This window comes from Pelodiscus sinensis, chromosome 11 (genome assembly GCF_052426305.1).
Source record: "Pelodiscus sinensis isolate ZL-2025 chromosome 11, ASM5242630v1, whole genome shotgun sequence".
In the NCBI taxonomy this organism is placed as follows: domain Eukaryota; kingdom Metazoa; phylum Chordata; order Testudines; family Trionychidae; genus Pelodiscus; species Pelodiscus sinensis.
The window spans coordinates 6,708,502-6,734,608 of NC_143062.1; the positions used below are offsets into that span (position 1 = coordinate 6,708,502).

A 26,107-nucleotide genomic window follows, 5' to 3' on the forward strand; every position below is an offset into this window, starting at 1 on the left:
GTGTTGGCCAAGATGGTGGCTAAGCTGGGTGCTTCCAGCCGATTTCCAGCTTGAGCTCATGAGCCACGGCTATTTCGCGAGGGCTGTAACAACTCACCTCCTCCCTGATCGCCACAGAGAGGGGCCTGTAACACGCCCTCCCCCCCGGCCAGGCACAGCCTCGGGTGCCTGGGCGCAACTGTACGCACCAGGCCTTCGACTCACTCCACCAGCAGCCAGCGCGCGACTCCTGGGAAACACGGGAACAAGTGCTAGTGACCCTACACGGACACAGCCCCTAAACTGAGCCACACACCCCGGAACGAGGCCTGAGCAGTGCTAGGACTTGTGAATTAATCCTGCGCATCATTTGCATTTTGCTGCCCGCGCGCGCTTGTTCCACCGTGCAAAAGGGAGTCTGGGAAACACAGCCATTCCCAAAACCGCCGTGGCTACGAGTGGAGGGCAGCTCGAGACTTGGAGCAAGGCTCGCAGAAGTGCTATGGGAGAGCGCTCCGGGCAGGCTTCCGGTCCCTCCGCCGCTCTCACACCAGCGGCAATCCACATCCAAGGTGCCAGACACCTTTGAAAAGCTATTTTGAGTTTATGGGTGAAGCTGCTGCCCTCTGCCTTATTTACCCAGTGAATTCGCCTCCAGGGCCATAAATCCACAAGCAATCCCAAGCGTGGTTATGTTACAAATGACACAGGCCGACAGATGCCAGACTCCTACAAGAGAAAACTCACAGAAAAACAATCTAGCACCTGGTTTGCTACAAACAGCACCGCAGATACCTCGTCCTGCAGCCTCCGCGGGCAAGGGTTAGCAGTTACAGGGAGCGAGGACTGAAAAGAAACTGCAAGAAACACCAGTGTTTTAGTAAAAAACAGCAAGCAAAGTGTCCGGTAGCGTTTTATAGACTAACAAAACATGTAGACGGTATCGTGAGCTTTCGTGGGCACAGATGCCCGGAGTTATGATTAGAGGATAAGGAAACTCAAAATAAATACCCTCTAGTCATAACTCCGGTCATCTGAAGAAGTGGGCTGTGCCCATGAAAGCTCATGATCCCAGCTACGTTTTGTTAGTCTATAAAGCGCTACCAGACCATTTGCTTGCTGTTGTTTTTTCTGCAACAGACTAACTGGCTACCCCCAAAGCTGCAGTGTTTTACTGCTGCTGCTTCACTGGGCCCATTCGTTTCCAGAGGGGAAAAAGGAGGAAGACCGGATCCTTCACACCCACGAATGTGTGCCGACGTCGCCCCGCTGATCTCCCCCCTCCGGCAAAAAGCCCCTGCCTGTGCAAGCCCGCTTTCAATCAGGGGAGCTGCCCTGAGTCCCTGCACCGGGATCCCGACCCCCAGGCCTAAGACAGTAATGGCGTGACGAAATCTTGCATCCGGGTGGCCAGTTCTGGCCCCATCAGCACGTCCCGCGGAGCCAGGCAGAGCGGCGTGTGGTTGGGAGGGGGCTTTCGGGAAGGTATCGCCACTGTCCTCAAACAGGCCTGTGGATTTTCCTATCTGCCGCGGGCACTTAACCAATAGCACCTAAGCCAAGAAGTCACGCTTGCGCTGATAAAGAGCATTTCCAAGCGAGGGTGCCGGGCGGATGTTAACCGGAGAGTCACTAAGCCAGGCTGCGTTTGAAGAAATGAGCCGGCCTGATTTCCCCACTGCTTCCTGCCACCGGTTCCTCAATTTCAAAACTCCGCAGGTCAGACATTTTCTAGACTGCTTTGCCATCACGCGCTCCTCCCCTTCCTAATCACCTCCTCTCCTCCCCTTCCTAATCACCTCCTCCCTTCTCCCTCCTGTGGGGGTGCACCCCTCAGGCGGTGGCAGGCCCTTTAACACTGGGCACAGAAACACGCTTTGCTCCCCCGCCAGAAAGCAGAGCCGAGCCGCCCGCCTGCCAAGTGCGGGCCCCCAGCCCGGGGCGGGCCGACGCTCTGTTGCGTTCGCAGCCGCCGCCAAGCGGGAGAACGTTTCAGGAGCGGTCAAGGCAGGCTGGACCGGGCGAAGCGAGCGAGCGGGGCCAGCGTCCGGCCGGCTGGAGCGTGGTTCCAGGGGACGCGCGCCATACAACAGCCATCAGCCCCTGCTCGCGTGGCCCTGCCGAGCCAATGGCTTCCCCCCGCTCCCCAAGCCCGAGGGTGGGCAGGGCCGTCTGAACTCAGCGCTTTCTCGCCTGGCGTGACGCTACCGGGTGCAGGCGGAGAGCAGCATACAGGGCTACAGACACAAGCCCCCCCCCCCCCCCTCTGGGCACCCTGGGGGCGCAGGGCACTATCCGGGCGCAGTCCTCGTGCCAAGAGTTTCAGAAAAAGGGGAACCAAGAATCAACAACAAGCCGTGTGTCCCCGCCCCCCCCGCTGAGCTCACGGCTCACACAGGGGCTCACCACACCGAGCGCAGCGCCCTCCCCAAAGTGGGCTGGGAGACCGTCTTTCCGACACCCCCCCCCACAGCTGAGGAGTTCCCTAACTCCACCAACCCCCCCCCCCCCCGAATGGGTACCCTCCCCCAGCAGTCACTTGGGCAGGGGGCTGGAAAACACCAGGAGGGTGCCCGGCTGGAGAGGCAGGGGGGCTGGAGTGCAGACCAGCCTTCAGAGAGGGAGATGGCTTGGATGGGTAGGGCTATGGGAATGGGGGATCTCTGGGAGGGAGGGGCAGCTGGGGGGGAGGAGCTGCCTTCCTAGAGGTATAGGGCAGCTGGGGGGGTTCTTTGGCTGTCTGGGGGAGACAGGGAGCAGCAGAGCAGGGGTGGGATGGGAACTGGTAATTTACCAGGCAGGGGAGGGCAGTGGGGGAGCAGGGAGAGGAAAGGGGGGTGGGGTACACGCAGGGCTGAGGTCCAGGACTCCATCGAAGAGGAGCTGGGGGGCCCATGGCATGCGGGGGCTGTCACATGTGGGGTGGAGGCCGGAGCTGTATCTGGCGGATGTGCCTGGGGCAGTCTGTCTCTAGGGAGGCCTGCCTGGGGAGCAGGTGCAGGGGGCATTTGGGGGTCCTGAGGGGTGCAGGCTCTCACAGGGTGACTGGGTGGGCTGGAGCACTTGAGTGTTGGGGGGCAGGTCTCTGGGGGCCTTGGGGATGCTGGGATGTACCCTAGTCAGGCAGGGAACTCGGGAGAGGCTGGGCTGGGGGGTTCATCTTGGAGGGTGCTAGAAGCCAGGCGGCGCAGCCAGGGTGCAGGGCTCACCTAGGCCAGGCAGGGAGGGGGGTGGCAGGGTGGGGGGCTGGAGGGGGATGGCAGACCAGACGGTGTGGGGATACCAGGCTGGAGCAGGTGGGGGATGGTGGAGCAGGGCAGACTGGACGGGGTGCGGGGATGGCAGGCGGACTGGACTGGGCAGAGCCATACCGTACCTGGCAGAGGGATGCCAGGCCAGGCATGGGAGGGATACTGGACCGGAGGGGGGGAGGGGTTACCGGACTTGGGGAGGGATACCAGGGCAAGGGATGCTGGGGCAGATACTGGACTGGGGGAGGGGCAGATGGGGGGTACTGGACCCGGGGAGGGGGTGATGCTGGGGAGATGGGGTACCGGACTGGGGAAGGGGCAGGGAGCGTACCAGACTGGGAAAGGGGAGGAGGAATGCCGGGGCAGACAAGGAGGGGGGTACCGGTCTGGAGGAGGGGCGGGAAGGGATGCCAGGGCAAACGGAGGGGGTGGTACTGGGCGGGGGGGGGGATGCCGGGGTGGGGTACCGGGCAGGGGGGATGCCGGGAGGGGGGGTACCAGACTGGAAGAAGGGGTACTGGGCAGGGGGGATGCCAGGCAGGGGGGGATGCTGGGGCGGGGGGGTACCGGACTGGAGGGAGGGGTACTGGGCGGGGCGGATGCTGGGGAGCGGGGTACCAGGCAGGGCGGCCAGGGGCTGCCGGGGTGGGGGGTACCAGGTGGAGGGCACCGGGGGGGGGGTATCTGGCAGGGGGTTCTGGGGCGGTGGGGGGTACCACCCGGGACGGGCGAGGAGGGGCACCGGGCGGGGGGATGCCGGGGAGGACGGGGGGGGGCACCGAGCAGGGGATGCCGGGGCGGGCACGGGGGGGGTACCGATTGGGGGGCACCAGGCGGGTGGGGTACCAGGAAGGGGGGCACCGGCTGAGGGATTATCAGGCGGGGGGATGCCGGGGCGGGGGGGGGGTCACGATGCCGGGGTGGGGGGGAGGTACCAGGCCGGGGCGGGTACCAGGCGGGGGTGTGCCGGGGTGGGTACCAGGCGGGGGGGGGGGCCGGGCGGGGGGCGATGCCGGGGCAGGAGGGGTTATCAGGCAGGGGGGGCACCGGCTGGGGGGTAGCAGGCGGGAGGGGCGATGCCGGGGCGGGGGGGGGGGATGAAGCCGGAGGGGTACTAGGCGGGGGGGGGGGCGATGCTGGGGCGAGGGGCTGATGCCGGGGGAGGGGTTACTAGGCGGGGGGGGGCGATGCCGGGGGGGGGGGGGGGAGTTCAGGTGGGGCGATGCCGGGCCGGGGGGCGATGCTGGGGGGTACTGGGAGGCGGGAGGGGCGATGCCGGAGGGGTACCAGGTGGGGGCGAAGCCGGGGGGGGAGGGGTACCAGGTGGGGGGGGGGGGCGATGCTGGGGCGGGGGGGTACCGGGGTGGGGGGGCGAGGCGGGGGCAGGGGGGCACCAGGTGGGGGGGGCGATGGGGGGGCGGGGGGGGGGGGGCGATGCCGGGGGGGGGGGTACCAGGCGGGGGGCCGGGCGGGGGGCCCGGGGCGGGGGGGTACCAGGCGGGGGGGGGCGATGCCGGGGCGGGGGGGCCGGGCGAGGGGGCACTAGGCGGGGGGGCGATGCCGGGGCGGGGGGTACCAGGTGGGGGGGCGATGCCGGGGCGGGGGGGGGGCACCAGGCGGGGGGGCATCCCGGGGCGGGGGGGGCACCAGGCGGGGGGGCGATGCCGGGGCGGGGGGGGGCCGGGCGGGGGGGCACTAGGCGGGGGGGCCATGCCGGGGCGGGGGGGGGGTACCAGGTGGGGGGGGCGGGGGGGGGGCGGGGGGGGCGGGCGGGCGGGGGGGCACTAGGCGGGGGGGCGATGCCGGGGCGGGGGGCACCAGGCGGGGGGGGGGCGACGCCAGGGCGGGGGGGGGCGGGCGGGGGGGGCACCAGGCGGGGGGGCGATGCCGGGGCGGGGGGGGGCCGGGCGGGGGGGCACTAGGCGGGGGGGGGGGCGATGCCGGGGCGGGGGGCACCAGGCGGGGGGGCGGGGGGGGGCGATGCCGGGGCGGGGGGCACCAGGCGGGGGGGCGATGCCGGGGCGGGGGGGCACCAGGCGGGGGGGCGGGGGGGGGCGGGGGGGGGGATGCCGGGCGGGGGGGGTACCGGGGCGGGGGGTACCAGGCGGGGGGGCGATGCCGGGGGGCGGGGGCACCGGGCGGGGGGGGGGGCACTAGGCGGGGGGGCGATGCCGGGGCGGGGGGGGGGGGGGCGATGCCGGGGCGGGGGGGGCCGGGCGGGGGGGCACTAGGCGGGGGGGGGGCGATGCCGGGGCGGGGGGCACCAGGCGGGGGGGCCGGGCGGGGGGGCACTAGGCGGGGGGGCGATGCCGGGGCGGGGGGGGCCGGGCGGGGGGGCACTAGGCGGGGGGGCGATGCCGGGGCGGGGGGCACCAGGCGGGGGGGGCCGGGCGGGCGGGGGGTACGGGGGGGCAGGCGGGGGGGCGATGCCGGGGCGGGGGGGGCCGGGCGGGGGGGCACTAGGCGGGGGGGCGATGCCGGGGCGGGGGGCACCAGGGGGGGGGGCGATGCCGGGGCGGGGGGGGCACCAGGCGGGGGGGCGATGCCGGGGCGGGGGGGCACTAGGCGGGGGGGGGGGGGGCGATGCCGGGGGGCGGGGGGGGGGGGCACCGGGCGGGGGGGGGGCGATGCCGGGGCGGGGGGGGCACCCGGGCGGGGGGGCCGGGCGGGCGCTCACCCAGCAGCAGCAGCTTGACCTCCCGCGCCGCCTTCTCGCCGTCCTCGCGCAGGTTCTTGTCGATCATCTTGGAGCGCTCGGCCGCCGCCTTGTCCTCGGCGCTCACGGTGCAGCCCATGGCGGGGCCGCTCAGCTCTGCTCCGCCGCCCGCCCGCGCCCGCCCCGCGCCGAGCCCTGCCGGGGCGGGGCCGAGCCGGGGGCGGGGCCAGGGGCGGGGCGGGGCCGTCTGGGCGCTTCTGGTGGGCGGGGCGGGGCGGGGCAAAGTGACTCCATGTAGGGGGTTGGGGTGCAGCGAGCGGGGGGTTCTCTGTGGGGGGTTGGGGTGCAGCAGGGGGCTCTCTGTGGGGGGTTGGGGTGCAGCGAGCGGGGGTCTCTGTAGGGGGTTGGGGTGCAGCGAGCGGGGGTCTCTCTGTGGGGGGTTGGGGTGCAGCGAGCGGGGGGTTCTCTGTGGGGGGTTGGGGTGCAGCGAGCGGGGGTCTCTCTCTGGGGGGTTGGGGTGCAGCGAGCGGGGGGTTCTCTGTGGGGGGTTGGGGTGCAGCAGGGGGCTCTCTGTGGGGGGTTGGGGTGCAGCGAGCGGGGGTCTCTGTAGGGGGTTGGGGTGCAGCGAGCGGGGGTCTCTCTGTGGGGGGTTGGGGTGCAGCGAGCGGGGGGTTCTCTGTGGGGGGTTGGGGTGCAGCGAGCGGGGGTCTCTCTCTGGGGGGTTGGGGTGCAGCGAGCGGGGGGTTCTCTGTGGGGAGTTGGGGTGCAGCAGGGGGCTCTCTGTGGGGGGTTGGGGTGCAGCGAGCGGGGAGGCCGGGTTGCACTTACAATGTCCTCAGTCCCCAGCCATAGACTGTCAGGACTGGTTTAACACACGTGGGGTTTCTTAGTTGCCTTGTGGATTTTGAACCACTGACTCGCACTTTCCCCACAAACCCGACAACTAGAAACTTCCTTTGGTGATGGTGAACGCTCTCATGCAGCACCTGACTCCAGGTGCTGGGGCTGAACGAAAACCTGCCGGGGCCTGAGGCTGAGCTCCCAGCAGCTGGAAGCAAGGGCTGATTCCACAGGGAGAGACAGGCGGCCCAGCGGGCTGCTCAGAGGCTCTGGAGGGACTCCAGGGGGGCCGTGGGCGGTGCCGGGTTAAGATGGAGCTGGGCAGGCCGGGATGGCTCCGTGTAGCGCAGAAGGGAGGTTTGGGGACATTGTTCTGGGCTGGGCCCTTTGGACCTTCCCCATCTCTGTAAGCCCCAAATCTCCCCCCAGGTTTTGGAGACCGAGAGCGTGTCCCCACTGTGCTGGCCAGAGGGGAAATCTCTGGGCTTGTGAATAACAACAGGAACCTTTTGCCGGCGCAGGTGCTGGGAGAAAGGGCCTCACAAGCCCATCCTGGCTCTTGCTCCCAGGAGCCCGCTAGAATGTCCTCAGTGGCCAATTTGGCTCCGGATCCTTACTGAGCTGCAGAAACGATCTTGGAGGGGGGGGGAGGTGGACTTGTCCGTGATGGCTCCAGCAGCATTTTACACGTTACACTAAGAGAGGCACCGGAGCCGTGAGGGGCCCCCAGACCGGCTCACGTGTTCCACCCGACCAAGAACAAGCACTAGCTTGTAGCCCCTTGTGACGGCGCATCGGGTACCCCCTGACCCTGCACCCCATCTGCAGCAAGATGAGACTCCGCCAGAACAGAGAGGGGTTAGTGCTTCTCCAGGACACAGCGCAGCATAGGCGGGGCGGGGATATAGGAGTCAGGGCCAGGTAGCCTTAGACCCCTTGGGGCGGGTCCACAGGCCCCTGAACCCCCCAGTACTCGGCTCAGTCTCTTCTCTTCGTGTTTTCCCAGCCAAGACTGCCCCTTCTCCAAACTGCCCCCTCCCTTCGTTCAGACCCCTTCCCTGCCCAGGTGAGAACCGGTTGGGCCATGGTCTAGAAGACGTGAGCGCCGGGGCGCCCCCCTGCTGGGCAGTGCTCACAGATGCAGGCCAGTAGGGGTCACCCGCAGCCCACGCCGAGCGCCCGGTGCATGCCCAAACAGAGTGGACAGCCCCCACTACGTCATACCCCTGCTCCGGCTACCTGGGCTGGTCAGGTTAGTGGCCGAGAGGTGGGGTTTGAAAGCTGCGGACGGCCCTGCTCCGAACGAAGGGTGTTAACGAGCGGTTCGTTGGCTAGTCGAGGGAATTTCCATCCACTAGTCGCTAGGCACTTCCACATCCCTCCTTTGAAATGTACGAGAGCCCAGCAAGGGCCCAGTGGGGGCTCCTGTACATCTCAAAGGAGGCATGCGGCACTCCATGTGCACCCGGGGCCGGCGGGAAGCCCCCTCACCTCGGGCTGCACGCAAGTGCCAGCTTTGAAATGTACGAGAGTCCCCAGCGGGAGCCCAGCGGGGGCTCTTGTGCATTTCAAAGCGGCAGTGCAGCATGGAGCCTGGAGACAGCAGGGGGGGCTCCGAGTCCTCCGCTGCCCCCGGGCTCCATGCTGCGCTGCGTGCCGCACAGAGCCCAGGGTCAGCTGGGGACTCCTGGCTCCACTCTCAGCAGTGATCCCGGGCGCAGCTGTGCGGCGCTGCCACTGTGCCATACCTTGTCTTCTCCCCTTTGCTGCCTCTGTCTGATAGAGGCAGGGGGCGGGGAACACCGACTAGTCGACTGACTATCCAGTCAGCATTTGCTTCTCGGAGAGTTAACTAGTCCTTAACACCCCAGTCCGAACGGCTGTGCCTTACACCGGGATTCCGGACTCTCCTTCCCATGCCGGAATCATCAATAATGACAGAAGCCTTTATATGGCAGGGCAGCGCATCCATGGCCCCCAACCTTCTGGGGCTGCCGGGTGCCCGGGCGTGGGGCTGTGTGTGCACCGTGCATCCGGGGGCGGGGCTGCGAGTGTGCTGTGCATGCGGGGCTGATGCCACACGTGGGCAGCGTGCCCAGGGCTGGCGCCGCGCATACACCACGCACCTGGGGCGGGGACCATGCATGCGCCATGCGCCCGGGGCGCGAGAAAGGCTTGGACCGGCCCTGATCACTATGCGGGCGCACATAAGTGCCCTGGCAGGCGCCATGGCGCCCGCGGGCACTGCGTTGGGGACCACTGCTCTGGAGGCTGCACCGCTGACCTCAGCCTGGTAACTGAGGCCTAGCGACTATCTGTTCTCCGGCCACCGCGGGGCGCTCGTCTTTCAGAACTGAACCCCCTGGAGGCAGCGGCGTGCAAACCATTTTAAAAGTGGGGGTGCTGAGCACCCTCAGCTCCACCCACCCCCACCCAAGGCAGGCAGCAAGGCAGCAAAGGCCCTTGGGCATGGGGTAGCAGCCAGGCATGGGGTGCTGGCAGCCAGGACCCCAGGCAAGGGGCCAGCAGCAGTAGTCCCCCAGTACACTGGGTTCAAACCGGGACCCGAGCACCCAGGTCTGGCAGCAGGGTCCCTGGCGTGCAGGAGGCAGCAGGTAACCGGCCTGTGGATTCTGGGCACTAGGCCAGGAGCCCTGGGGTGCTGTAGCACCCCTGCACCTCAAGTTCCTGTGCCCAGGCCGGTCGTTGATTTCGCACAAATCGCTTTCCGGACCGCGGGCTGCGACGTTTAACGCCGTAACGGCGGCTGCTGGGGCCCATCTCTGGCCAGAAGAGCATGGAAAGTATCTCTAGGGAGTCCCCCCCCTCTCCTGGGCACGCTTGCCCAGGGGCCGAGTTGGAGACTCTAGCAAGGCACTCGTTTTCTAACTGACCGGAATCCAGTCCCTTCTGGGGCTTGATGGCCCCGCGGCGGGGCCTGGGGGGCGCTTGGTGGTGCCCCGTACACACGCTCGCCCCCCAAGAGAGGCAGGGCCCAGTAACACTGACCGCCCTGCGGAGGGCCCAGAGGCGCTTTGTCCGTGTGATTGTTCTGGATTCCGTCACCCCGGCTGTGCAGGGCAAACGCTTTGGAACGAGTCCGTTTGTTTCTTAACCTTTTCCGGGTTGGGATTCCCTTTCCCAGTAGGGGACGCACTCCCCGTGAGTAATATGAGCGGCCGGGGGGGGGGGGGTGGATGCAGGCCCTTGGCATCTGCTCACGGCCCCCGGCTGAGAACCGACTGGCACAAACACCTCGATTTTTGCCTCCTCTTCCCTTTTTGAATTGTCAGAGGGGAGCGCGTGGCTTAGAACTGTGCAGCGGCGAAGCTCTGCAAACCGATCTCGGCCTGTCCGCGGGCGCCTTGTCCTCATTCAATATGCAAACGAGGGCTGCTTGGCTCGGCGCCGCCGTTGGATCCCGTGGCACCATCTCCCCTCCCGCCGCGGACGAGCTTTGCTGTCAGAATCCAGCACTGTCGAGTCCGCGTTTGCAGAGACTCGGTGTCCCTTCCTGCCAGGAAATCCGTGTGCGAATGCAAACAGGCCCAACCACAGCGGAAGCACATTCGGGGGGGTGGAGAGCAGAGCTCTGGAAATATTTCTGATGAGTGATTTGCCAGCCTCTAATTACAGGGAACAAAAGCCCAAACAATCCGTCTCCAGCCTGCAGGACGGGAGTGCTCTGGAGCTGTGGTGCCGCTCTCTGACCCAGGTGGCGAGGCAAATGCTGGGTTGCTAAGAAGTTCCTTGTAAATAAACACAAGGCAACAAAGAATGCCCACGGCCTCGTCCGTGACCACGGGCCGGCTCGGCGGGCAGGAAGAGCCTCCCAGGGAGAGAGCACGCTTCTCAGCCCGCGCCACCCACCCAAAAGTGTCTCGCAGGGCCGGAGCCCAGACCGCCCGCTGCCCCTGCAGGCTGCCTGCGCCGCGAGCCATCCCCCGCTCGGTCAGCGCCTCTCGGGCTCCCGCAAATGCCCGGCGGGCTCCCAGCTCTAGTGCGGGCGAGAGCACGCCCTGCCTCAGCCGGGCCCTTTGGGGTGCCCAAGGACGGATTCCAGCCCACGCCGTGCGGTCCTCGGTCCGTTTGCCAGCACGGCGCCCTCGCACCCACGACTTAGCCCGCCTCGGAGGCAGGGGAGGGCGGGTGAGTCTCCAAAGGACCTGGGCTGACCCCCCCCGTCCAACCCCCCCGCAGGGCTGCTCTCATCTGCAGCCTCCAGCCCGCCTAGGATCCAGGCGGTGCACAGCCGGCTCCAGCCACCTTTGCTTCCTTTCGCCTGGGCCCCCTGGCACAGACTCCATGGGGATCCGTAGTAGGGGTGTTGTGGGGTATGTGTGGGGAAACTCGTCCGGCTTCTCTGCACCGACACACCGCTGGCCTCACAGCCCCCGATTCTGGGCGCTTCACACTGCTCCAGTAACACAAAGGAACACAGCCCCAGGGCGAGCCAGCCGGCACATACTACAGGTTGAACCTCCCTCATCCGGCACTCTCTGGTCCAGCAACCTCCCTCATCCGGCACTCTCTGGTCCAGCAACCTCCCTCATCCGACACTCTCTGCTCCAGTAACCTCCATGATCCGGCACACTCTGGTCCGGCAACCTCCCTCATCCGACACTCTCTGGTCCAGTAACCTCCATGGTCCAGCACTCTCTGGTCCAGCAACCTCCCTCATCCGACACTCTCTGGTCCAGTAACCTCCATGGTCCGGCACTCTCTGGTCCAGCAACCTCCCTCATCCGACACTCTCTGGTCCAGTAACCTCCATGGTCCGTCACTCTCTGGTCCAGCAACCTTCCTCATCCGGCACTCTCTGGTTCAGTAACCTCCATGGTCCGGCATTCTCTGGTCCGGCAACTTCCCTCGTCCAGCACTCTCTGGTCCAGCAACCTCCTTCATTCGGCACTCTCTGATCCAGCAACCTCCCTCATCCGGCACTCTCTGGTCCAGCAACCTCCCTCGTCCGGCACTCTCTGGTCTGGCAACCTCCCTCATCCGGCACTCTCTGGTCCAGTAACCTCCATGGTCTGGCACTCTCTGGTCCAGCAACCTCCCTCATCCGGCACTCTCTGGTCCAGTAACCTCCATGGTCTGGCATTCTCTGGTCCAGCAACCTCTCTCGACTGACACTCTCTGGTCCGGCAACCTCCCTCGTCCGGGACCCTCTGGTCCAGTAACCTCCATGGTCTGGCACTCTCTAGTCTGGCAACCTCCTTGTCCAGCACAGTGGGCATTAGCCAGATGGCCACTTATGAGTGGGGCCAAGTTTCCCGCGGTCCAATAAAGTTTCAGAACCCAGGAGCAGTGGGGGCGTTGGTGATGCTGCTAGACAGCATTGACCGTCCGTGGTCCGGCTCTGGTCACATCCCGAGGGTGCTGGACCAGAGCGGTTCAAGCGGCCATGGCTGCAGCAGGGGGCTGGGGGAACAGCCCTGGGGCTAGAGAGCAGACCGGCCGGCGCGGCCCTGCCAGTAACAGAGCGCTGTTGTGTGGTGCGTGCCCTGGGTGGGCTGGTGGGTGCGCGGCTCTGGGAAGGACGGTGCCACAGCCTTTGCTGGTCTGTTTTGCTGTGGTTCTACGGACCCAAAGGATTTGCTGGGGAGCTGTTCCCACTGAGGAATCCTTTCCTAGTAAAGACCGTCGGATTTGTCCATTAGGTGTTTTTTTAAATCGAGGCAGTGTGGCCTAGTGGAGAGAGCACAGACTAGGGCTTCGGGCAGCTGAGTTCTGCTCCCGGCTGTATTGCTGAATGACCCTGGACAAGTCGCTGCCCTGCTCCGTGCCTCAGTTTCTCCACCTGTACATCATGACACTGCCCTTTGGCCAGAGCTCTGAGCTCATGGGCGAGATACCAGCCGTGGCTGGCGTCCGTTAAAAGGGACCCATCAGATCGGTGATGTCATGCCAGGGGCGTGTTAAACGGCACTTCCTTCCCCCAGGCCCTGCTCCGCAGGCCCCGCTGTGGCTCTGCGCAGGACAGGCCGGGCTTGGGATCGGCAGCCGGGCGCGGTGAGTGACCCTGGCGCCGATCTGAATTCTCGGCCGCGTCAGGGCCGAGTTCTGGGGCAGGCGCGGGGACGTTGCCAGTCGTCCGTGACTCCGCTGGGGAGATCTCGTAGCTCAGGCTACGTGGCTGGGCTCAGGCAGGCCTGCAGGTCTGGTCTAGGCTCTGAATTGGAAGGAGAGCGAGAGCCGTGCCCAGACAGCACGTCCCGCTCCCGGGAGCCCTCGCACCCTCGGCAGGGAGAACACCTGTTGGGGACGGCCAGCTCTGCTCAGCGCAAGCCCTGTGTATCCCCTGCAGCTGGAAAGCAGCACCAGTTGCGACTGCACAACTAAATAGTGGGCTTTTCGGCCAAGCGGGCGCTAGGAGGGAGGCCTGGGGTGGCCTCCTCCCCGCACAGCCACAGGCTAGAAGGTTCCAGCACCAGTTCTCCGTATTTTGCTCTCCGGCGACTGTCTTTGCTCATCCCTCTTCCAATGGGCCCTTGCTCCGGCATGCTGCAGCGAGCAGAGCAGCACTGCCAGCTGCCGCGGTAGCGGATCCAGACCTGCGGTGCCTCGCTCACGCCTGCCGTACACCTGCAGAGTGCCCACTAAGGAACAGCAGAATGGCCCAGTGGGTAGGACACTAGCAGGGGAGTGCGGAGACTTGGGCTCTGCTACTGACTTCCTGGGAGGGCCTCAGTCAAGTCACTTGACACAGGCGCGTCTACCCTGTGATTCAAACCCCACGGCTAGCACATGCCAGCTGGCTCGGGCTCCCAGGCTTCCTGGTGAATTGCAGTGCAGATGATTGAGCTGCGGGCTGGGCTCTAGGAATGTCTACACTGCAATGAAACAGCCCTTTTGCCTGGCTCGGGGCCAGTGACAGGTTTTAACTGGAGTGTAGACACAACCTCGGGTATATTGAGATGGGTTCAGTCCCAGAGATCCCCTGGAGCCTGTCCCCTGATAGGCTGATCATACCACTGAGCCTCTCCACCTGCCCTCTGAGGTACCCCACCCCTATCCTGCTGAGTCAGCACCTCTGGTCTCCCCCAACCAAGGCACAGAGTTGGGGGCACAGTCCCCAGCAGAGCAGCACAGACGCCGAAAGCCGCACAACTGTGGGGAGGCTCAGCCGCAGTCTTTGCCACAGCCCCTAGGCGCAGAGCCCCAGATAAATCCGTCGTGTTCCATATAAGAGTTTTACACCGAGCAAGCTCAGACAGAGTTTGACCCCTTTGTCAAAGGAAGAGAGCTGCCCCTGCTGTCCGCCCCCTCCAAGGTACCAGTTATGTATAGCGGGTCTGATAATACACAAGGGGGAGTTTACCGAGTATCAAAAGTAGGGTTTAAGTGGCTGCAAGTGACATCAGACAGAGCAAAGTAAGTTACCATGCGCCAGCTAAGTCTCATGCTCTAAGAAAGGTGTCCCATGCAATTTCTTACCCTCAGTGCAATCGGCGTCTCTCACAAGCTATGCAGCCTCCTAACGTGGGTTGTTCCTTCCCCCTCTTCTGTCTTAGATGTTTCCAGAAGACAGCTGGGTGGTAAGCAAGGGGTGTGCCAGTGTCCGGCCTCCACCAGTGCCCCTGGTTCTTTGGTTCCCTGCCTACATAGATTTCACCCTAGGCGGGACTCCTTCGAGTCCAGCTTCAGGCCTTCACACCCACTGGAAAAGGTCCACATGTCTTGGCAGGACCAACCTTAGTCCAGGCTTATAAGAAAAACAAGACTATTCATAGATCATTGTCTTGAGCACTGGGCCATTAAGTTCCCCATGTTCCACTAAAGGCCCTCACTTACCATGTCTAGATTAGTAAACAAGTGTAGATCTCTAATTGCTAAGTCCACATAGAGGAATGATATGTGCCCACAGCTAGACCATGCACCTTCAGGGGATCACAAGCTCTCCAGTGACATTTTGCCTATAGCATAGGCATAGTCATAGTCACAGTCAAAAATAGGTGGCCATAAAAAGTATGCTGCCAGTGCAGTCCTGGAATGCGATCGCAGCTGGTGTCGATCCAGCCAAGCATGCTTCAATCTAGCTCACTCAGGCCCCAGGACAGGCCTGGCAACATGGGCCAGCTGCTTCCATTATGCCCCAGGGTGCTGCCAGAGTATCACGGAGCATGCCAGATTACATGGGTCGATCTACAAGAGCTGCAGTCACACTCTGTGGTTACAGTGTAGACACCACCTTGGCTGCCCTGTGCCTCAGTTTCCCCATCTGTAAACTGGGACTAATGACCCTGACCTCCTCGCACGGTGACTTTGAGACTGACTGAGGAAGAGCGCGAAATGGAGCTGGGTGCTCTGAGCCGTCCAGTGGGGCGAACAGCACGGCCCTGCCTCCCCAGCGGGGTGATGGGAGGTACTATAGAGACGGAGAGGTCCGGGGGGGGGGAGGCGCAGTGAAGAGGCAGAGCTCTGGCTCTGGTGTGCTGCACCTCTCCGGGTTTGGCCGAGCCGGCTGGCAGGAGTTAAAAACAGCTCAGGTTGGTCCTGGCTAGGATGCAGCCAGTCGCATTCCTCACCCCAGGGGTTTCTCTTTGGGCAACGCAGGGTGGCCAGTCAGAGACCCAAACCAGCCCCCTGAGGCCAGCAGGCCCGCTGGACGCAGGCGGCGCTGTGGCTAGTGGCTGCTCCCAGGGAAGGAGCCCCTGACAAAGCTAGACACAGAGGGCAGCAGTGCGGGGAGCGGATGTAGCCCACATCCACAGGGGGAAATCCCCGTGACGGGCCCTGGGACGAGGCGGCCAAGAGGGGAGAGTGGCCCGGAGTCGCCCAGGGCGAGCGGGATCAGATGGTGGCCAAGTGCCAAGCCCCGTGGGAAGCCAAGGCGCCCGGGAACGCCAGCCCTAGAAACCATCCCCTCCACTGGGATCTGACGCCCCGGGGCCAGAGCCGCGGGATCCAGCCCTCCAGCACCGGCGGCTCGGGCCGGCACCTAGAAGCCGTTTCTCAGCAGCCCAGTGGGGAAAGGCTGCCCCCGAGAGGCTGGGCCGACGGCCGCAAGCCCCAGGGAGGAGGCGAGAGCGAGATCGGTGAGGCTGGAGGGGGAGGGCCCAGTTCTTATCTGCACCCAGCCTGGCTGTCCCTTCCCCCACCGCCTCCGCTTCCTCCTTCCCCCTCGCACGCGAGCCTTCCCGGCCCCATCCACCGTAGAGTGAAACCGCGCCCGCTCGCACCCGCACGCCACTCGCCAGGGGCCCGACATTAGCGGCGCTGGGACACCGCTAGGGCTTTGTCTGCACGGGGCACTTCGCCCTCACCCCACACGCTGGGCACACTTGTGCTCTGCTCACCCTCGCAGAAGGATTCACGCACACGCACGCTCGTGCTCTGCTCACCTTTGCAGAAGGAGTCACACACGCACACACACGTGCATGCACACACACCCACTTGTTCTCTGGTCACCCTCAGAACGATTCACACACGCGCACACAGGTGTTCGCATGCACACACACACACTCGTTCTCTGGTCACCCTTGCAGAAGGATTCACACACACACATGTGCGTGCACACACATGCACACTCATTCTCAGGTCACCCTCACAGAAGGATTCACGCACACGCATGTGCATGCACACACACGCACACTCATTCTCTGGTCACCCTCACAGAAGGATTCACGCACACGCATGTGCATGCACACACACGCACACTCATTCTCAGGTCACCCTCACAGAAGGATTCACACACACGCATGTGCATGCACACACACGCACACTCATTCTCTGGTCACCCTCACAGAAGGATTCACGCACACGCATGTGCATGCACACACACGCACACTCATTCTCTGGTCACCCTCACAGAAGGATTCACGCACACGCATGTGCATGCACACACACGCACGCTTGTTCTCTGGTCACCCTCACAGAAGGATTCACACACAGACAGGTGCCAGCTCAGGCCCCGTGGCCCGTGGTCTGCCTTGAACGCTGTTACGTACCGAGCCGGGCGGCACCCCCCACAGACTTCAGGAGCGCAGGCAGGCGGGGATCGCCGTGGGCAGCTCGCCTGGGGCCACTGCGCCCGCATGACAAGGCTAAATCAAAGACCGTGTCTACCCTGCCAGGCGTGGTGGCAAAAGTCCCACTGGGCCGTGGCCCCGGAGCGCCACGCATGGCAGTAGGGGAGGCGGCTTTGCTACGCCGACGGGCAGCCAGGCCGGGACGCTGGCTGCAGTAAACCTGGCTTCTAGCCGCTGGTGGGAAATACCTCCCGGCAGGGCGAGCCACGGGAGCCACGCGAGCCTGGCACCCCCAAAGGGGAAAGCGGCTGCAGAGTCTCTTACCCACCCCCGGTCAGAGATGTGGCATGACTCAGGCCAGGCCTAAAACCGCCCAAGCCAGGCGGTTAGTCGCGGGGCTGCTGGCAACCCGCAGGGCAAAGGCTTCTCCGCCTCAGCAAGGGACCCTCTAGAATCCAGATACCACAAACCGTGGAGCCGTGGCAGGGCCCTCGAGGGGCATCGAGCCCAGGCCCCTGCTCTCTGGGCCGATCCTTTTGTTAACAACCCTTTAGATGTTAGATTCTAAAGAAAGAAATGGTTGAGAGTAAGGTTACGGTTAGGGTTAGGGTTAGGGTTAAGGTTAAGGGTTAGGGTTAGGGTTTAGGGTTAGGGTTTAGGTTAAGGTTAGGGTTAGGGTTAGAGTTAAGGTTAGGGTTAGAGTTAAGGTTAAGGTTAGGGTTAGAGTTAAGGTTAGGGTTAGGGTTAGGGTTAAGGTTAAGGGTTAGTGTTAAGGTTAGGGTTAGGGTTTAGGGTCAGGGTTTAGGTTAAGGTTAGGGTTAGGGTTAGGGTTAAGGTTAAGGGTTAGTGTTAAGGTTAGGGTTAGGGTTTAGGGTCAGGGTTTAGGTTAAGGTTAGGGTTAGGGTTAGGGTTAAGGGTCAAGGGTTTAGGTTTAGGGTTTAGGGTTAGGGTTGCCAGATGCCCGGTATTGGCCTCTGTCCGGTAAAACGCCAGTAAATAGTGGACAGGTAAAACGTCTGGTATTTTCTGTGTCTCAGATGGAAGGCCGCAGGGGACACCCCCCCCCCCTTTGCCATGCCTGGAGGGGAGGGGAGCATGGGGATTTAAAGGCTCAACAACTTTGGTTTCGTGGGTTTTTTTCTTCCCCTCAACCAATTTTTTCCCTGCCATGTTCGGTGTTTCTTGTGAAACGATCTGGCACCCCTACGCGAGGCTGTGAAAGAGAGCACATTACATGCATCGAATCCCCCAGTTCTCACTGCAGACTCTAGCAGGGATGTACCAAACTGCCAGCTTAGCCGTCTCTGGTTACATCCGATGTCCGGATGGGTTGGCGATCCTCCCCAGCTCTGTCCCTCGCCAGGCTGCATCTGGGTCAGCAGCGAGACTGGAGACGAGGGAGTCCCCCTCGTGGCACCTTTATGCCTCTGGCGTCTCCCCGACGGGAGCGGGTCCCATGATCACGCGACCTCTCTCTGTTTCACATGCTGGCAGCCACGGTGCCCTGGCCAGCCTGCAGGTTTCCAGACGCATCCCTCAGGGGTGTGCTGGCCGCTCGGAGAGCCATTGTCCGTGGAGCAGGGCTAGCGAGCACGGCCAGGCACTGACCGATCCTTCCTCGCAGCAGGCAGGCCAGGCCCACGGCTGTGCCCCAGGCAGAGAATGTCACGGCACCAGCCCACGCTCATAACGCCACATACAGCATCGCCCCAGCACACGCGTGGCAGACACGCAATCAGCAGAGCACAAGCTTTCCTTGGACACCTCACGTGGCCCCTTTGCCCCAATTTGGGGCAACCCCCCCCGGCTGCTGGCTGCTCCCCTTAAACCCCAGTAGTGTGACAGGCGCTTGCCTATGGCAACCTGGTCAGCGACTCCTCTCGGCCCCGCGGCAGTTTGGCCACCAGCTCCATGTGGGGCGGAGGGTGCAAAGCGCAGCTGCCCAGGGCCAGGGCTCCCGAATGCAGCGGTGAGGGGGTGTCAGGGTCCAGCCCTTGTGGAGGTGGACAGACCGCAGAGCCCGAGGGGCTGGCGTGCCTGAGAATTCCCACTGGCGGCTAGGGGAGATCTCAGTGCAGGGCTCCCAGCCTGGCTCCCAGCAGCCTGCCCCCCACAGGCGCGCCCGACCCTGGGTGGAAGTGGCATTTTTCTCGGGGGGCTCTCTGCTGTGATCACCAGGGCCACCCCCTCGGCCAGCCGGGATCTGGGCAGATCCCCTTGGAGGGCTGAGGGCAGCCGCGTGTCTCTGTGCTGGGCTGAGTCCCCCCGCGAGGGCGCGGTGACACCTTCCCAGAGGGGTGGGGACAGGCCGGGGGCAGGGCACAGAAAGCTCATTCTGCTCTGTCTGATACAGGCGCTGCCCTGCCCCCCCCCCCCACCATGGCTCCTCTGGCGCTGAGCACGCTGGGCAGGCGGCTGGCAGGCCTGCGGACCGGCCCGTCGGCAGCAGCAGGACGGCACGTGTCCGGCGAGCACCTGCACCAGGGCTTGTCCCTCCACACGCGCTGCCAGTGCCACGGATCACACTGGCCTGACGGTGCGATGGGGACACACCGGGAGGGGGGGAGCTCTCTCTACATCCCTGACCGGCTGCCACGCAGCCCGTCCCAGACTTGCACTGGGCTGCGGCAGCCTCGAGTAACCCGTTCACCGGCGTAACAGCACCGTCCTGCCAGGGGGCCACGGGGCATCGAAGCGGCCTCCAGCGCGGCGCCTGGCCTGGGCTCACACCCGCTGCAAAGGGGCTGAGTGCCTGAGCCGGCCAGTCCCAACCTGAGCCTCTGGGATGGAGTCCGGGCGCCCCCTCCTCTGCAAGCTCCCCCTGCACCTGGACCTCCGCCAGGGCCTGGTTAGGCACCGCAGCCAACGGCAAAGCTCCCAGGACACCCAGACAGCGGGATCTGGCTCTGCCCAGGGTGCTGGAGGCCGAAAGCAGAACAACCTCCCCGCTCCCGCGTGATCCCCATCTCTCCAGCAGCCCGCATGACCGCTAGGCGCAGCCCATCCCCCGTGCCGGTCCCCGCTGCTTGGGGGAGGAGGGGGGGTGCGTCGTGTTCCTGGATCCAACGGGGGACTTAGGGGGCCTGGCGGCGTGCACAAGGGGCGAGTGGGTTTGGTTGGCGGCACGAGGGCTGCCAGGTGTCCCGTTTTGAACCGGACAGTCCAGTGGTTGAGCTTTCTGTTCGGGAAACAAATTGAGACAATAGAAACGAGACAATAGAACTGTCCGGTATTTTCTAAATAGGATGTGATGTCGATTGTGATGTCACGGCGAGTTGTCCCGTTGTGGGATTTTGGAGATCACTGCTGTGTGCATGGGGGGGGGGGTTGCCCCAACGTATGCACAAAGGGGGCCGTGGGCGGTGTCCCATGAAAGCTTCTGGTGGACTGATTGTGTGTGTGCTTGTGCGATATCTGTGTGTGGAGCTATACGTATGGGCTCTGTGCGTGTGTCGTCTGAGACAGAGCAACGAGCAAGGAATGTTCAGCCAGCGACTGGGCTAATTAGCACAGCCCCAGGGACAACGGCTCTCCAGGTGCCAATACACACCTGGGGAATGCGTCTGGAAAGCTGGATACCTGCAAACCAGCCAATGTCTGATGGCCGCTGACATGGTGTCACGTTACTGGATTTTTGAGGGGAGCAGCCAGGTCTTTGCTGTGCCCGGGGAGGGGGGGTTGCCCCAATGGTGGGTACAAAGGGGGCCATGTGAGGTGTCAAACGAAAGCTTCCCTTCTGCTGAGTCTGTATATTCCATTCATGTGATTGTATAATATCCGTGTGTGGAGTTATCGACATGGACTCTGTCTGGAGACTGGAAGTTTCTCTGTACGTGGTTGGGCAAGGGGCTCAGCCTATGGACATGCCGATTAGCAAGGCTCCAGGGACAATAGGTCTCAAGTACCAGAGACCCACCTGGGAAGGAATCTAGATGCCTGGCCAGAGACCATGTGACAGTTTCCAGCTTGGAAGAAGCCGGGGGGGATATAAATAGGCCATGTGGCCGACTCCGTCTTGGTGCTCAGCTCAGCTCTTGATCCTAGAGGCAGCCCTGCAAGGAAACACGAGCTGGGAAGAACCGTGGAGCCATCCTGACATAGGACGTGCACCAAGGACTTTTAAGCCAGCAGCTGTAACATCTCTGCTAGAGCCTGCATTGAGAACTGGGAGATTCGATGCATGTAATGTACGATACTTTAACAACCTCACTCTCAGGGTATGTCTACACTACCACCCTAGTTCGAACTAGGAGGGTAATGTAGGCATACCGCACTTGCAAATGAAGCCCGGGATTTGAATTTCCCGGGCTTCATTTGCATAAGCGGGGAGCCGCCATTTTTAAAAGCCGGCTCGTTCGAACCCCGTGCCGCGCGGCTACACGCGGCACGGGCTAGATAGTTCGAACTAGCAAGCCATTCCGCACTATCTAGCCCGTGCCGCATGTAGCCGCGCGGCACGGGGTTCGAACGAGCCGGCTTTTAAAAATGGCGGCTCCCCGCTTATGCAAATGAAGCCTGGGAAATTCAAATCCCGGGCTTCATTTGCAAGTGCGGTATGCCTACATTACCCTGCTAGTTCGAACTAGGAGGGTAGTGTAGACATACCCCCAGGCTTTACTTTCTCGTAGTAATAAACCTTTAGATGGTAGATTCTAAAGGATTGGCCCAGCGTGATTTGTGGGTAAGGTCCGGAGGGTAAATTGACCAGGGATCTGTGGCTGGTTTCTTGGAACCGGACAGAACTCGTTCGGGGGAAGTGAGGTTGGGTTCTAAAACCCCCCAACTGTGTGTTAGGCCCGGGGCCGTCTAGGGCATGGAGAGAGCTGGGGTGTCGGAGGGGTTTCGCTCATGAGGCTTCTGGCTGGCCAGGCTGGCAGCTGAGCGCTCGGTGGGACTGGTTTGTGGCCTGTTCGGGAAGGTCTCCGGTCTGGGGCTGTAAGGAGCCCCTAGTTTGAGCAATTCGCCCTGAGCGGACGCCCTCGGCTGTGCCCATACCCAGCCCGGCCCATCACACAAAGTGTGTCTGGTATTTTTGTTGAAACCATCTGGCAACCCTAGGCGGCGCATGTCAGGGTGTGTAAGTCACAGGGTGTAGGGAGGTCTTACCCCCGCAGCACCTCCTGCTGGCCCTTGTGGGAGTTAGCTCACATCCTTCTGCAGGTCTCCTTCCCCCAGTGGTGACTCACACTCTGATACGCCCCTTCACTGCCTCCCCGTGCTGCGACCCGCACTGTTCTTCGGGCCACGGCCCTGGGCTGTGCCGTGCTCGCCGTCTCCCCATTCGGGGAAGCAGCCGTCTACGGTCCAGCCCCTCGCCTCAGGCCTGCTGCACTCACCCATCTCGTCTCCTGCTCCGGGGCAAACTGCAGTCTGTATCAGCCACCTCTCGCGGGGCATGCGGGGAGGAACCCAGGCCTGCCCATACGCTGGGTCCCAACCATTGCTCCCTCTCCATTTTCCGTCCATGTGTGGAATAAGTTTTGTTCTATGCACCAAGACATGTACAGATGTGCACCACTTGTAGAAACACATGCTGGCAGCTGTGGATGCTCTGCTCATCAGCTGGGCGACACCTGAATCTCTCCTGGGTGGGCGGGGGTGTCCCCCTCCAAGAGCTCAGCTTTCAGGGAACACTGGATTCCTGACCCAGGGATCCTATAGCCAGCAGCCACTCACTGCTTCTCCTCCTCGGCTGCCTCCTCTCCCTGGGCCACTTTCCCATTACCCCTCACGCCACGCCACGCCACGCCACGCCACCCCACGCCACGCCACGCCACGCCACGCCACGCCACGCCACGCCACGCCACGCCACGCCACAGAGCCAGGTCCTCTCCACTGGACTCCAGGGAGAGACTGCCCTCTGCTCTGCTGAGCAGCCCTTTATACACAACCTCCGCTGCCCTTGATTGGCTGCTGCAACAAGCCATCTCCTGATTGGCTCACTCAATAAGCCCTCTTCTAATTGGAGAGTTCTATGCAGGCTCCCGCTGGCCTGCTTTCACCCCTCCTCTTCTCGGTGTGGGGCTATTCCCCACTAGGCAATTGGGACTGTGTGCTTGAGCCTTTCTTCCCGATCCTCCTTCATCAGCCTGGGACGGGTTCCCTGGGGAGAGGGTGGAGTCTCCATCCCTAGAGGTGCTGAAGTCCCGGCTGGGGGTTGGTCCTGCAAGGAGCAGGGGGGCAGGACTGGGTAACCTCCCGAGGTCTCTTCTCGGCTCCCGCTCCCTCTGTGGGACTGCCGAGGGGTAGGGCTGACCGAGGAGAGGAGCCTTCGAAGCCAGCGGCAGAGCGCCCAGGGCGGTTTGGGAGGGAGTCGTGCTGAATCGCGATGGTTCGATGGTCTCCGCCTGTGCCTGGCGCCACACAGGCCGCCCGACCGCGGAGGCCCCACCCGGCTCCTGGCGTGGCTTTGCAGAGACTGTGACCTGCATTTCCCACTCCCAGGAAGCCGGGCTGGGCCGGGGGGGCAGGTGCCAGCTGGCGGGATGTCTCCGGATGCAGGCGGGAGAGCGACGGGAGGAGCATTGGTGCCCTCCAGGAATCCTGAGCCAGGGTCCCTGTGCGGGCGCCCAAGGCGGAGGAAGCCGTCCAGCTGCAGAGGATGGTGCCACCCCCCCGGGCTCTGCCGGAGGAGGAGAGGGGACTGGCAGCGGGTGAGTCTCTTCTGAGGGGCGCAGGGGGCCGTGCACAGGGCGTCCCGGGGGCTGTCGAGGTGGGGAAAGTGACGTGGCCAAGCTCAGCCAGCAGGCCAGCGCCGTGAGGATACCGCGGGGAACCTGCGCACCTCTCTCCGCGGGCGAGGAACCGGTGTGGCCTGCAACTTCGCCCGCCGGCCCTCGGCTGTCGGCTACAGACCCCGGGCCTCGTCCTGCCCGGGCGCTTGGCCAGCGCTTTCCATGGAAACAGGGTCACACTGACCTGCGGGCCCAATTCTTTTAGGCAAGGCAGGACATTTCAGGCCTGGCATCTGGAGAAAGGCACTTCAAGGAGTTCTCCGAATTGCCAGACGGACGCACAGACATACACACACATGGTGCAGACACACTGTGAGGAAGGGGGGACTTTTGGGGGTCCGGGGGGCTGCATGCAGAGGGGCACTCAGTGCCCGGATGTTACTGGGTAATGTGACAAAGGAGGGGAGTTTGCTGTTGCAGAGAACAGCCCAGAACTGGAGCCGCAGCGTCTGGTGCCCTGTGACCCTGGCCCTGCTCAGAAGACACAGCCGGCTCTGGCCAGGGCTGCCAGGTGCCCAGTTTGGAACCGGTCAGTCCAGTATTTCAGCTTTCTGTGCAGGAAACACAGTGAGACAATAGAACGGAGACAATAGAAGTGAGACAATAGAACAGAGACAATAGAAGTGTCCGGTATTTCCTAACTAAGATGTAACGTAAATTGTAATGCAATGTCAAGGGTGTCCAGTATTTTTGTTGAAACCATCTGGCAACCCTAGTTCCGGCCACACTCCAGACAAGGGGCTGCAGAAGGGAGACCCCACGACTGGCCCAGCGGGTCCCAGCCAGGGGAGAATTGGACGGAGAGGGGGGCGGAGAAGAGGGGCCCAGGTGACCCTCTTACCTGGGGAGAGACAATGGACAGGGGAGGGGCTGTGGCTGGGGGTATTGGAGGCTCTGTTGGGAGACGGGGGCTGTTTCTGGGGAGACAGGGCAGGGCAGGCAGGACTCAGCCGGCTGCGGGGAGACTGACGTGGGGCCGGGGGCCCAGCCGACTGGCCTGAGGGATCCTTGGCTGTTCAAAGCTCAATAGACCCGTCTGCTGGGCACTGGCTGAGGCGCTCTGGGCTGGGGAACAGGGGGCGCTATCCCCTCTGGGAGGGGAGGTCCCGGGGTCCAGAGGGAGGGGACCCCGAGGGGCTCACGGCGGGGGCAGGCTGCTGGAGGCCCTGAGAGGCACCGTCCCAGAAGCAGAGGGGCGGACCCCCCAGGGGAGAGTGGGCCCCCAAGAGAGGGTCGTGGCACTGGAGAGGGGGGTCCCCGAGAAGGGGCTGTCGCACTGGAGAGGGGGGATCCGCCCAGGAGCCAAGGGGCCAAGTGTGGGACGACCTGAGAGCCGTGACACACAGACACGCACACGCACGCACACACATGCTGCAGGTCACGTTCCAGGTGCCGCACCTCCCGGGCGGGGCGATCGCAGGGCAGCCGAATGCGGCGGCGGGGCCGGCCCAGGGAATAGGTGACACATTACAGCCAGTGACATAAGCGAGGGGTAATTGATCACGCAGAGAGGACAGGTTCCCACAGGGCAGAGGGGAAGTGAGCTGGGCCCTGGCTTCCCAGGGAACTGGGGCTGGGTGGGAATGCCGTGGGTGTGCCGGAGACCCCCCTCGGCGCCCCATGGCTGGGCTCCTGCCCCCGCCTTGCCCGGGGCAAAGCCTCAGGGAGGCACCCTGCGAGCTGGAGGGTGGCTGTCGGTCCTGCTGCCGCTCCAGGCCCCAGCACGGGACACAGCTGGGCTTGTCCACAGGCCACGGCCAGGAAAGCCAACTGAGGCCTGGCCTATGTGCCAAGCTAAGCCAGTCCAGGCCCTACACACAGGGGGGGGAATTCACACCCTAAGGGGTGTAGTTCAGCCGACCCAACGCAGGGGAGGCAGCGCTCAGTTGACGGAAGAACCCTACCACTGACCCCGGGCGCCGGCCACCAGCAGTGCAGAGGGACCCCCGCGATCCCGGCCGCTGGTGCCGCCCCGCCCCTTTGGGCGCTGCCGAGGGTGCAGCGGGACCCCCTGCAGGCCCTGCTCTTCGCGGGGTGCGTTCCTTGGCCCCGGACAGGGGAGCCCTGGGGGGGGGGGTCCTAGCAGCCCCCACCAACAGGATGAAGGGGGGGGGCTGAAGCTACAATAGGTTCCCAAAGCTCAATGCCCGTGCAAATGCCAGAGCCAGCGCCTCTGGGCAGCCCGTGGGGCTGGGGCGGGGGTGGGGGCTCCCTGCACCCTGGCCCAGGGAGCCAGACCGCGGGGGCTGGGGGGACGTCCCGCATGGAGGGCGGGAAGAGGCTCAGGGCCCCGCCTGGGCGCTACCTGGCATGTGCTCAGACATTTCAGCCAGGCAGACACGGGGGGCTGACCCTGCCCAGCGCCCCCCATCTCAGCTCTGGCACCGCCCCACGGGAGCGCCCAGCCCTCTGGGCAGTAACCCCGGGCGAGCCCTTGGGGCGGGCGGGACGCTGGGGGGAATGGCCAGGCCCGCTCCAGCCCACGCAGCCTGCGACCCCCCCGCTCAGCGGTGCCCCTCCCCACACAGACCGGCCGCGGCGTGCGGTGGGGGCTGCCGGCGGGACTGTCCATGTGCCTTCGCGTGCCATGGAGCGCCGCCCCCCCCAGCCTGGGGGCAGGGGCTGCCCAGGGCCAGCCAAAGGGTTGGGGTCGCTGTCTGCCGGGGGGGGGAC

The 26,107-nt window shown here is 64.1% G+C and overlaps 1 protein-coding gene across 1 annotated transcript in view; it reads right to left on the minus strand.

Annotated features, from left to right (window-relative positions):
• GNAI2 (G protein subunit alpha i2) overlaps nt 1-6,084 on the minus strand; it is a 58,728-nt gene extending 52,644 nt beyond the window's left edge. The window contains exon 1 of the mRNA XM_075939548.2: nt 5,908-6,084. Within this exon, the coding sequence (XP_075795663.1) occupies nt 5,908-6,025 (118 nt within the window). The 5' untranslated portion in view covers nt 6,026-6,084. The remainder of the gene's footprint in view (nt 1-5,907) is intronic.
• Between the last annotated feature and the right edge of the window lie 20,023 nt (nt 6,085-26,107).